General features: G+C 45.9%; 1 protein-coding gene across 3 annotated transcripts in view; it reads left to right on the forward strand.

The window, feature by feature from the left end:
* Nucleotides 1–12,791, forward strand: part of PCSK6 (proprotein convertase subtilisin/kexin type 6) — a 170,474-nt gene that overhangs the window by 129,530 nt on the left and 28,153 nt on the right. For all 3 annotated transcript variants that reach the window (XM_068991309.1, XM_068991310.1, XM_068991311.1), the window contains one exon: nt 63–199. In XM_068991309.1, the coding sequence (XP_068847410.1) occupies nt 63–199 (137 nt within the window). The remainder of the gene's footprint in view (nt 1–62; nt 200–12,791) is intronic.

Genomic DNA, 12,791 nt, shown 5'->3' on the forward strand with positions numbered 1-12,791 from the left:
CCAGGGTCCACCCACCATCCCTTCTGGGCCCCTCTGGACTGACCCCGCAACTCCAATTGCAGACTGCTGGATCATTCCAATGAAGGCTTTACAAACTGGGAGTTCATGACCGTGCACTGCTGGGGAGAGAAGGCCGAGGGGGAATGGACGCTGGAAATCCAAGACATGCCGTCCCAGGTCCGCAACCGGGAGAAGCAAGGTCAGTGGCTCCTGGGATGGTCCCAGCACCTCCTGTGTTTCAACCCTGTGGTTAACCCTAGACTTGACTCAGCCACAGTTCCTCAACCACTCTTCGCTTTTTCTTAGAAGTAAAGTTTACATAATATAAATTTCACTGCTTTAATCACTCTTAAGTGTACATTTTAATGGCTTTCAGTACATTCACAGTATTGTGCAGCCATCACACCATCTAATTCCAGAACTTGGTCATCATTCCAGTGGGGAATCCCTACATGTTCAACAGTCACCCCACTCCCCACCCCTCGCAACCCTGCAGCTCTTAACCTATGTTCTATTTCTGGACTTGCCGCTTTTGGACATTTCATATAAAGGGAATCACAGTGTTTGTGACCTTTTCTCACTGGCTTCTTCTGTGTAGCATCATGTTTCAGGGTTCATCAGTATTATAGCCAGTGTCAACACTTCATTCCTTATTACGACTAACTACTCTCCCATTGTATTGATGGACCGCATTTTGCTTATTCATTCATCACTTGATGGACAACTGAGGTTTTTTTCTCTGTTCATAACTAATATTATGAATATCCATGTACAAGTTTTTGTGTGGACGTGTGTTTTTAGTTCTCTGGGCTGTGTACCTAGGGTGGGATTCCTGGGCCATGTGGTAAGTCTGTATTTAACTTTTGGAGGAATTGCTGGGAAATTTGACAGTGGCCAGACAGTGCCTGTCATCAAGATAGGAGGATTTTAAGTTCCCTACCAGCACTCTCTTTTGTTATAACCATCCTAGTGGATGAAAAGTAGTGTCTCACTGTGGTTTTGATTTGCATTTCCCTAATGCTTAGTGATGTAGAGCATATTTTCATATGCTTATTGGCCACTTTATCCTTTCTTTGGGGAAATGTCTGTTCAAGTCATTTGTCCACCTTGAAACTGGCTTGTCTTCTATCATCAGGTTAGAGGAACTCTAAATATTCTGGACACTAGACTCTTACCAAACAATGAGATTTGCAAACCTTTTTCCCCAGTGTGTCGATGGTTTACTTTATTAATAGTACCCTTTGATGCAGCCATTTTTTATTTTGAGGAAATTCAATTTATTTTTTCTAGTTTTCCTTCACTTTTAACATCATGTTGAAACCATTGCCTAACCTGAGGTAAAGAAGCTTGAAAACTGTTTTCTTCCAGGAGTTTTATAGTTTTAGCTCCTTGGTTTAGGACTTGGGTCTGGTTTTAATCACTTTTTGTGTATAGTGTGAGGTGAGAGTCCAAGTTCCTTCTTTTGTGTATGGAGGTCCTGTTGGCCCAGCACCATTTTTTGGAAAGACTGTCCTTTCCCAGAGCAGTGTAAACACCTGCCTTCTAGCTCTGGACTTGTCTGACCTGCTGGACTTGGGGGGCGGGGACACCCCCTTCAGTGTCCAGAGCGTCTGCCTGACCCTGCAGTGGCCCCTGGGGCAGGTTCATGTGTGTGAGCTCCACCTATGGAGACACCACTCTTGAGGTGGCCTTTGTGGGAACAGGGTGTCCAGTGTCGACAAGCCACACGCTCTGCTCCCCGTGTAGGACAGGAACAGGCCCCCAGTCTTGGCCATCCGGGTGGAGCCAGCGTTGGTTCCATTGGTCTCTGCATATAGAGGGGCCAGGAGGGGAAGAGTGAGGGCCAGGTCCTGAACCATGCAGGTCGGCGTGGTGGGGCCCCAGACAGTGACCTAGGACGACCAGGGGTTCCCCCGATGCTGACCCCAAAGCCCAGGAGAGACTCGGGCCTATGAGCCACCTCGAGGATGTGGTCGGTGCTGGGCATGCTGTCCCGTCACTGGTCATCAGGTCAGGGTGGCCCCTGGGCACCAGGTCTCCATTGGCCTCAGGGCCAGGAATACAGCAGCAGCACAGAGCCACCCACGGCAGAAAATGTGGCCAGTCCTCCCTCTGCCGTGATCCCTAGAACCAGTGCGTGGGGCGCCAGACTGCTGATCAGTACTGTGCATTTAAGTCCCCTTCATCCTCTGCATCTTAATCACTTAAGAAAGAAAACAACCAATTCACTTCAGGGGTGTGCTGGATGACAACTCTCCACGAGTGGGACCAGACCCGGGGCTGGTTGAGTAACTAAGTCCTCAGATGACTCCCTCCCTCAAACAGTGCTCACCTGCTGTCATTCTCAGCCTGGTATGTGTCGTGTTTTAAAACTTTTTTTCTTTCACCTACAGAGGAGATTGTTTTCCTCCTCAGTTCCTAGGCCAAAGAAAACGGTGCATCTTCTCCCAGGGTCACTCCCTCCACAGGCCAGGTTAGGAGTGCAATCGAGTACAAACCCCGCTCACAGCTGGGTTGCCTCTGCCCTTGGCATTTCAGCTGATCCGTGTTCAGCACACCCTTATCAGTCCGACCCAGAGGTTTCCTTCATTATCCCTGTGGTCAGTCTTCAGGTGTCTGGCTTTAGGATGTTTGTGGTTGGGTTTTTTGCTTTTAAGTGTTGCAATTAGGAGATAAAAATCAAATGAAATAACAAAGGCTAACAGATGCCTGGAACCTGGAGCTTCATTGTGCACCAGGGTCAGGGCTCCTCCCTTCTCCCTGGCCTGAGGCTCCAGGGGACACTTGACTTCTGAGACCTCACTGTGACCCACAGGTGTGCACTTGGCCCCGTATTTTTTTTAACTCACCGGAGCTCTTGAAACACAATAGGCGCTTAGAATAGATGGTTATCAATCTTTAAGAGTTTTTATATATACTCTGCCTGGCTTCAGTATCATTAATTAATCCATTCTTAACAAATCTACCATTTTAACACACTCCCAGCAAATATCACCTTGAAACTAAGGGATGGAGTGTTACTCAACTGAATGATCATGAAGTTTTCTGAAAGAGTAGACAAGGGAAAAAAATTCTGAAAGAATTAAATGCAGATATTTAAACATTTTCAAACTATAATAATTAAAAAGCTGTGGTACTCATTATTAGATAAGCACAAATCAAAACTACACTGAGGTATCCCCTCACACCCGTCAGAATGGCCATCATCAAAAAATCGACAATAAATGCTGGAGAGGAGGTAGAAAGAAGGGAACCCTTCTGCACAGTTGGTGGGAACGTGGATTGATACAACCACTATGAAGAACAGTATGGAGATTTCTTTAAAAACTAGGAATAAAACTACCATATGATGGAGCAATCCCACTACTGGGCATACACCCTAAGAAAATCATAATCAAAAAAGACACATATACTCCAGTGTTCATTCCAGCACTATTTACAATAGAAGGCTGAGCGCCGAAGAATTGATGCTTTTGAACTGTGGTGTTGGAGAAGACTCTTGAGAGTCCCTTGGACTGCAAGGAGATCCAACCAGTCCATTCTGAAGGAGATCAACCCTGGGATTTCTTTGGAAGGAATGATGCTAAAGCTGAAACTCCAGTACTTTGGCCACCTCATGCGAAGAGTTGACTCATTGGAAAAGACTTTGATGCTGGGAGGGATTGAGGGCAGGAGAAGAAGGGGATGACAGAGGATGAGATGGCTGGATGGCATCACTAACTCGATGGACACAAGTCTGAGTGAACTCCGGGAGTTGGTGATGGACAGGGAGGCCTGGCGTGCTGCGATTCATGGGGTCGCAAAGAGTCGGACACAACTGAGCGACTGAACTGAACTGAATTGAGGACATGGAAGTAATCTACATGTCTGTGGACAGATGGATGGATAAGTTAGTTGTGGTACATATACACAGTGAAATATTACTCAGCCATAAAAAGGAATGCCTTTGAGTCAGTTCTAATGAGGTAGATGAACCTTGAGCCTGTTAAACAGAGTGAAGAAAAACAAATGTCACATATTAATGCATATGTATGGAATCTAAAAGGTACTGATGAACCTGTTTGCAGGCCACCAACAGGGATGCAGACAGAATAGGCTTGTGGACACAACAGAGGAAGGAGTGGGAGGGACAAATTGAGAGAGTAGGATTAAAGCACATACACTACCTTATGTAAACAGAGCACAGGGAGCTCAGCTCGGGGCTCTGTGATGACCTGGGGGGTGGAAGGGCACTTCAGGAGGGAGGGAACATAGGTACCCTTATGACTGATTCATGTGGTTGTATGGCAGAAGCCAACACAGTATTGTAAAGCAGTTATCCTCCAATTAAAAATAATTTTTTTTAAAAAACTATGGCATTGGTGCCAAAATAGACAGATGAAGCAAAGGGACCACAGCCGAGCCATGTAGACACACTGAGTGCAGTGTTTCTAACTGGTGGGGCAAAAACAAAATGTTGGATCAAAGCTATTGACAGTTGGTGCACCATTTGGAAAGGAAATCATTATCTTGGTGGGTTTATACACATATAAGTAGAAACTTCTGTTTGGCAAAAAATACCATAATATTAAAATCAGAAAAATATTTACAAAATATTTTGGACAAACTCGAGTAATTCACAGATGGCCTTTTTCACTTCTCTGTAGCCCAAGGACTGCACACTATTTCTGTGAGGGGCTTTCTGGTCTCTGTGCCAGCAACTCAGTTCTGCCGTTTGAGTGCAAAAACAGCCACAGGAAATACACAAATGAAGACCATACTTGTCCTAACAGAACTTTACAAAAACAGGAGGTGGGATATAGCTCCTGCCTTGTTCTTTTTTCTCAGGATGCTTTGGTAGTTCTGGGTCTTCTCCAGTTCCATATACATTTTAGGATTATTTGTTCTAGTTCTGTGAAAAATATCATGGGTAATTCAATAGGGATCGCATTCAATTTGTAGATTGCTTTGGGTAGCATGGCCATTTTAACGTTGTTAATTCTTCCAATCCAAGAGCATGGGATATCTTTCCATTTCTTTGAATCATCTTCCATTTCCTTTATTAATGTTTATAGTTCTCAGCGTGTAATTCCTTCACCTTCTTGGTCAGGTTTAGTCCCAAGTATTTTATTTTATTGTCTGATGTGATTTTGAAAGGAATTGTTCTATTTTTACATTTCCTCTCTATTTCATTGTTAGTGTAAAGAAATGCGACCAATTTCTGTATGCTGACACTGCATTCTGCTACCTCACTGAACCCGTTTATCAGTTCTGATAGTTCTTGGATTTACTAAACTGAACCTTCAGGGTTTTCTGTAGATAGTTCCGTGTCATCTGCATGTAATGGCAGATTTACCTCATTATGTCAAGGACTTGCTGTGAGAATGAGCATACTCTAAGGGGGGGTGCATTCAATTACAACCAGGACTCAGACCTTACAAACTGCTCTGCCTACCCACCCACACCCCAACTCCTCATTATTCCAGTAGCCAGCCCCTCTGAGCAGAGCCTTGACTCTGCCCCAAGGACCAGACTTCACAATCAGGAGCTCTTATTTCACTAGTTCATTTCTTTACTTCTCCACTTGGAGGAGTAAAAGTCTAATCACCATTGGTTTAATTGCTTATTTAATAAATCAAACTACATTTTTTTCTTTTACTAAATCTTGCTCATCAGTGAACAGTCATCATTTGAGTTCTCAATATGCTAAAAATTCATTTTTCCAAGGAAGATAATTAAACAGTATTTGGTATAAAAAATTCTGATACACAGGCAGGAAGACACCTTCTTCATCTCTTAACATCTCAACTCCCATGGTTAGATGACTGCAGACAGACAATATTAATGTATAATATTAATGTTTTATATATTAATATAACCTAATATTAATATATAAATAATCACTAAGAAGTCTAGAAATCTCACAGATTGCTAAGAAAGATGCAAAGCTTCCAATAGAAAAATAGGCAGAGAGCTTAAAAAAGCAATTCATAAGAAAAGTGACAACCAGTCAACAAAAGCTGTTTCCCTGGTGGCTCAGTGGTAAAGAATCTACCTGCAGTGTAGGAGACCTGGGTTCGATCCCTGAGTCAGGAAGATCCCCTGGAGAAGGGCATGGCAACCCACTCCAGTCTTCTTGCCTGGATAATCTCGTGAACAGAGGAGCCTGGCAGGCTATAGTCCATGGGGTTGCAAAGAGTTGAACACAACTGAGCTTACTTAATCTTTGCAGTAATAAAAGAAAATATAAATTAGAACAGAGATGGACAGTTAAATACAGTAAGTCTCCTCCATATGAACGAGTGCCATTCTGAGAGCCCCATTATAAGTCCAATTTGTTCCTGAGTCCAACAGAGTCAGCCCAGGTGTCCAACTAACATACGCGGCTATATAGTACTGCACTGTGGTAGCTGTATAATACTTTTTGCACAAATACCACATAAAAAACAAACACAAAAAAGAGAGGAAACAGTTTTAATCTTATAGTGCAGTACCCTGAAATGTACATTAGTACCAGCTACATCACCACTGCTTTTACACTTCTAGACATCCTGAGCTTGAAATAAAGTCACAGAACTACTGTCCTCTATGCAGGACTGTACAGTAAAGTACACATGAGCACAACCACGTGTAGAGGGCACACTCGTGATAGTGTACACCAGACACGCGAACTAACTCTCATGAGTGGACTTGTGAACACACGTTCACATATTTGAAAGCCTACCACTTGAAGGCTCGCATGTAGAGTTTTACTGTATCAGGGTAGCAAGCGAGTGGAAGTTCCCAAGTGTGCCTGGCGTTCCGCACTTGGGGCCACGGTGTGATTTGGTGCAAAGAGCCTGAACGCAGATGTCAAGAGGCCTGGGTCCCAGTTCCAGCTCCACAGAGTATAGCCTGGGGGACCCTGTGAGTGACAGGAGCTCCGTCATGCGTGTTTGGGCACCTGATGGGTGTGAGCGTTTTCAGCACAACGTGGCACACAGTGGGTTCCCCTGGATACTTGGCTGCTTTTCACCTTGTCCCACAAGTGCAGGTTCTGACTGCAGCCTTTGGGAACTGGCCCACGTGCCCCTGGGGAGGCTTTTGCCCAGAGGACACAGGTGGAGACCTGCCTGGCGCCTGTGGGGAGGGTTAACCTGCCTGTGAGAGTGGAGAGCTGGGGGGCTTGGGAACACCAGAGTCAAGGGCCTGCTCGCTAGGTTACCATCCAGTCCGTTCTTTCAAGCCTGCAGCTCAGCAGATCTATTCCATATCTGTTCTTCTTCTTAAGCAACATCTTTTTCATACAGAAGAAGCAAAAATTTGCTCACAGCTTGATTCCGAAACTGTTGGGAGAACATAACCCACAGCTTGCCTTCCCAGCTCTGAGTGGCTGTGTGAGCTTGGGGTGTCCTGGGGTTGAGCCTTGAGCAAAGGTCCTATATTTCTTGGCTTTCTCTGGAGCCCACCCAGCACACCAACTCCACCAGCTCACTTCTATGGAATCCCAGCTTTGAGTTTCTCCTTTCCCTAAACCTGACAGTCGGAGCCAGGGCGCGATCAAAGAGGCCCAGCCGTGTTTGGTTGGTGTGTTTGCCAAGTCACGCGGAGTAAAGCTGCAGGGCTGGGTAAGTTACGCAGCTGGAACCTGCTCCATGCTCACGCCAACCTAATGGAGAAGAGGCAGAGTCAGTGAGGAGGCAGGGGCGAGAGGGAACCCGGGCCTGCAGACCCCAGAACCCTGCTGCCTTCAGGCCCGAGGACTCTGCATGTGGTGAGCGTGGAGCAGGGTGTCTGAGAGTGTAATCTGATCCTGGAAGTTCCCAGTCTCCTGCCCTGTGGTGTCGGGGGATCATGGCCCCTGTGTTGCAGGCCAGGGAGGTTCCAGGTCACGATGGTGCAGATGGTGAACGGAGACGTCTGCAGTGGGCATCCTTGGACCTGTCATGTGTTTCTTTACTTTGGCAAGCTCAGTGATTCTTTGCCTGTTGTTCTGTCTGCCTTACCAAGCTGTGGTACTCTCTCATTTTTAAGGAAATTGCAAGTCTTTTTTTTTTTTTTTTTTTTTTAAGATTTAAAAAGAATCTTTACTTGGCTGCACCAGGTCTCAGTTGTGGCATGTGGAATCTCTAGTTGCGGCATGTGGGATCCAGTTCTCTGACCAGGGATCTAAACAGCACACCCTCCATTGGGAGCATGGAGTCTTAGCCATGGGACCACCAGGGACACCCCTGTGGTGTTCCCTTGGATAGAAAGGAAGGGACCAAAGAAAGCCCAGGGAAGTCATTCTTTTTGGACTTCACACTTTGCTCTGTCTATCTCGCACCACACCCTCTGGGTCCTCCCAGGTTTGCTCAGCCCCGCTGCCTGGGGACCTTGCCTCTGGGCCAGTGGGGAGGTCATGCCCCATGTCAGCTCCCTGGGTCTCCTGGAAGCTGAAGGCATGTCTGGGGCACAGCTGCCCTGTCGTATAGGTTGAAGTTGAGCTGGCCCTTGTGGAGAGGGAGAAAGAGGGCCAGTCAGACTCAAGAGGACATGGAAAGGCTGCCGCTTTCTCTCCACCTCCAGGTCACGTGTAAATCCCAGCTTTCCAGTGGCAACTGAAAAAATGCATACCTGGTGAGCTGAGAGTTAGGTTTTATTCAGTGGACACACTGAGGGCTAAAGCCCAAGGAACTGCCTCTCGGATAGCTCTGAGGGACAGCTCCAAAGGGCAAGCAGGAGCCAGGGCATTTTAGAGCTTTTGCAACAAAATCCAGGTAGTCCAAATATCAAAAAATTAGTATTAATTAAAGAAAACCAGCCATCTCAAGTTAAGGAACTTGGCGTGTTTTTGTGTGTGGGAAGAGACAGAGCTCTGGGCTCCCTGAAGGCGTTCCTCTGACACAGGCACCCCAACACCCGAGGCCAGCACCCTGCTCTTCTTCATCTTGCAGTCCTCCAGGGTGCATGGTTGTGTGGGAGGATGGAGGTGCTGCAGCAGCTGAGGGCACCATGGGCAACCTGTTCTCTCCATTCTGAGTTCCTGCAGCGCTCTGGTCCAGCTGACTCCATGGTGGCAGCATCCTTTGTTTACTGATACGGAGGTGAGGTCTTAGTTCACGCCAGCACCTAGCTACCTGGAGGGGCAGGTATCACACCTGGAGTGCACTGGAGGTTTGCCCAGGGAGCAGGGCGCACACCCTTCCTAGCCCTACAAGGTCCATGGGGAGGAGCTCCTCAGCCTAGAACCTGCAACTTTGCTGGGAACACACAGCCAGCTCAGTATCTGTTGCCCCCTGCCTGCCCAGCCTTCCCTACCCCCATGATTGCCCCTCCTTGTAAAGCCTCAGCCCATAGGCTTTGCCACAGACTCTGGCTTTCTAGAGAACATGGCCTCAGCACAAGGTCGTTGGCAGATTGGGTGTGTGCTCCAGTGGTCCCTGTGAAGTGCTGGGATTGTGGTCATCATGGGCATCCCGTCAGCACTGGCCCAGTGTGATGCTGGTGAGCTAAGAAAGAGCGGAATGCTGTCTCTCCTCTCCAGCACCTGGAACGTGGCTAACATGCAGTTGTTGGATGGGGGAGTGAGTGAAGGTGCCTGTGGCTGTAAACCTTGTTTAAATCAAAAGCCCATATAATTTGAATCATCTGTTTTAAGCTATGCATACTCATCTGTTCATTTCAGTTGCTCAGTCTCAGTCATATCCGACTCTTTGTGACCCCCATGGCTTTTCCCTGTCCTTCACCAACTCCTGGAGCTTGCTCAGACTCATGTCCATCAAGTCAGTGATGCTATCCAATCATCTCATCCTCTGTCGTTCCCTTCTCCTCCTGCCTTCAATCTTTCCTAACATCAGAGTCTTCTCTAGTGAGTCAGTTCTTTGCATCAGGTGGCCAAAGTATTAGAGCTTGAGCTTCAGCATCAGTCCTTCCAATGAATGTTCAGGGTTGATTTCCTTTAGGATTGGCTGGTTTGATCTCCTTGCAGTCCAAAGGACTCTCAAGAGTCTTCTCTAGCACCACAGTTCAAAAGCACCAATGCTTCGGCATTCAGCTATCTTTATGGGCCAATTCTTACATCTGTACATGACTAATGGCAAAACCATAGCTTTGACTAGATGGACATTTGTCCGCAAAGTAATATTTCTGCTTTTTGCTATGCTGTCTAGGTTGGTCATAGCATTTCTTCCAAGGAGCAAGCATCTTTTAATTTCATGGCTGCAGTCACCATCTGCAGTGATTTTGGAGCCCAAGAAAATAAAGTCTGTCACTGCTTCCATTGTTTCCCCATCTATTTGCAATGCAGTGATAGGACCAGATGCCATGATGTTCAGTTTTTGAATGTTGAATTTTAAGCCAGCTTTTTCACTCCCCTCTTCACTTTCTGCCATAAGGGTAGTGTCATCTGCATATCTGAGGTTAAACTCATAACCCATTAATAATCAGTTAAAAGAGGAAGAAATTAGTCTCTCCCATGTGACTGTTCTTTCCCTTTTTTCATCATAAAATGTTCCATGGTTTCTTGATTTCAGTTCAGTAACTTTCATATGTTTCTTTCTTACTGAGAGCATAGCTGTTCTCACTCTCTTGTTGGTTTTATTGACTGTTGAATTGACATCTGCTTTGAGCTAATCTTCACTTCGAGAAGAAGAATGGAGCTTTTGCAATCTGTGTTTGATGGCTCGATTTATCTCGCACTGGCAGCTAGGAAGAAAGTCAGGTTTCCAGCAATGCCTTCTGTGCTGGCTTCCAGGTTTGTCACTAAAACTCCTTTTCTGGGAGATTGCTTCTGCTGCCTGGAGAGAACTGAGCACGTCGGGAGGCCACACACACAGATGTCCAGAAGCCCCGCTCTAACCCCATTAGCTTTGAGAGTACTTGGTGGGTCTCAGAGGGCCTCTGCCTCCCTTCTGCTCTTTCAGGGGCCTGTTTTAGGACATTGTTCCCCTGAGTCTCCTAGTGCGGGAGGGAGAGGGAGGGCGACACCCTGCTTGTCTAGGTTGTGCAAGCTTGTGCACGTTCTCAAGTCATGGCTTCATTCATCATTCTGTGTCTCCTGGTCTTGGGTGGAACAAAGAGATGAGATTTTTCTTGAATACTTCGTTTTTACAAATAATACACTAGACATTGATAAAAATGAACAGGAAATGGGAAGAGGAAGAGCTCTCCTGAAAACCCCATCCCCAGGTTCCCCACCATCGCATCAGCCACAGAGGTGCAGCCACCCTGGTCAGCATTCTGGCAGCCAGATCCCCTCCCCCCAGTCCCCCACCCTCAAGTGCATTGAATGTTTGAAACACTTAACTTTATCCTTTTTCAGAAACACGTCATATTCAGCATGTCCATATTTCCACCTGAGTTTTTCAGACATGACATTTTACAGCGTTTTCTAACCGTGCTGCATGTCTGACTTTGTGTTTCTTTTTGCTACTTGCACATCTCTGTAAGCAGCATCTTATATATTTTTATAATACCTTGCCAAGTAGAAGTATCATCACTTATTTAGAAAGTTTAGTCACTCAGTCTTGTTCGACTTTTTGCGACCCCACGGACTGTAGCCTACCAGGCTCCTCCATCCATGGGATTTTCCAGGCAAGAGTACTGGAGTGGGTTGCCATTTCCTTCTCCAGAGGATCTTCCCGACCCAGGGATCGAACCTGGTCTCCCACATTGTAGGCAGACGCTTTATCGTCTGAGCCACTAGGAAAGTCATTTATTTAAGCATCCCACTATTTTAGGACACGTAGATTATTTTCTGGGGGTTTTGCTGTTATAAATAGACAACTTAGTGCAGAAAGTGTTTTCCTAAATTTAAAAGTATTTTCTTGGATTCATTCACCAGAATGAAAGGTCATAGGACAGATAAGCAGTGGAAACCACAAATATACATATTCCTGATACATTTTTACAATTTGCTTTTCAAAATGGTTGAACCAACCTACAAGGTTATCAGGCATAAGTAGGCACTGTCATTGCCAACTCTCAAGGAGACAAATGCTATCTTCCTTTCAATTTGCATTGTGATATTAGGAGGTTGAATGCTTTTCCATATGTTTGTGTGCACAGTGTGTGTGTGTTTAATTACCCTTTCTTTTTTTGTCTGGAGAATAGTCAGTATTGTTATTATCAAGCTAATAGGTGCTTCATGTAAAATACAGATGTAATAACCCTTTCTGGATCATAGCTCCTATAAATATTTTTGTGGTCTCTTATTTGACTTAAATAGTCTTAAGACTTATATATAGCCTTAGTTCAGTTTAGTTCAGTTGCTCAGTTGTGTCCGACTCTTTGCAACCGCATGAATCACAGCACGCCAGGCCTCCCTGTTCATCACCATCTCCAGAGTTCACTCAGACTCAGATCCATTGAGTCCGTGATGCCATCCAGCCATCTCATCCTCTGTCGTCCCCCTTCTCCTCCTGCCCCCAATCCCTCCCAGCATCAGAGTCTTTTCCACTGAGTCAGTTCTTCACATGAGGTGGCCAAAGTACTGGAGTTTCAGCTTTAGCATCATTCCCTCCAAAGAAATCCCAGGGTTGATCTCCTTCAGAATGGACTGGTTGGATCTCCCTGCAGTCCAAGGGACTCTCAAGAGTCTTCTCCAACACCGCAGTTCAAAAGCATCAATTCTTCAGCGCTCAGCCTTCTTCACAGTCCAACTCTCACATCCATACATGACCACAGGAAAAACCATAGCCTTGACTAGACGGACCTTAGTCGGCAAAGTAATGTCTCTGCTTTTGAATAATACTATCTAGGTTGGTCAAAACTTTTCTTCCAAGGAGTAAGCGTCTTTTAATTTCATGGCTGCAGTCACCATCTGCAGTGATTTTGGAGCCCAAAAAAATAAA

Source organism: Capricornis sumatraensis, chromosome 19 (genome assembly GCF_032405125.1).
Source record: "Capricornis sumatraensis isolate serow.1 chromosome 19, serow.2, whole genome shotgun sequence".
NCBI classification, from domain to species: domain Eukaryota; kingdom Metazoa; phylum Chordata; class Mammalia; order Artiodactyla; family Bovidae; genus Capricornis; species Capricornis sumatraensis.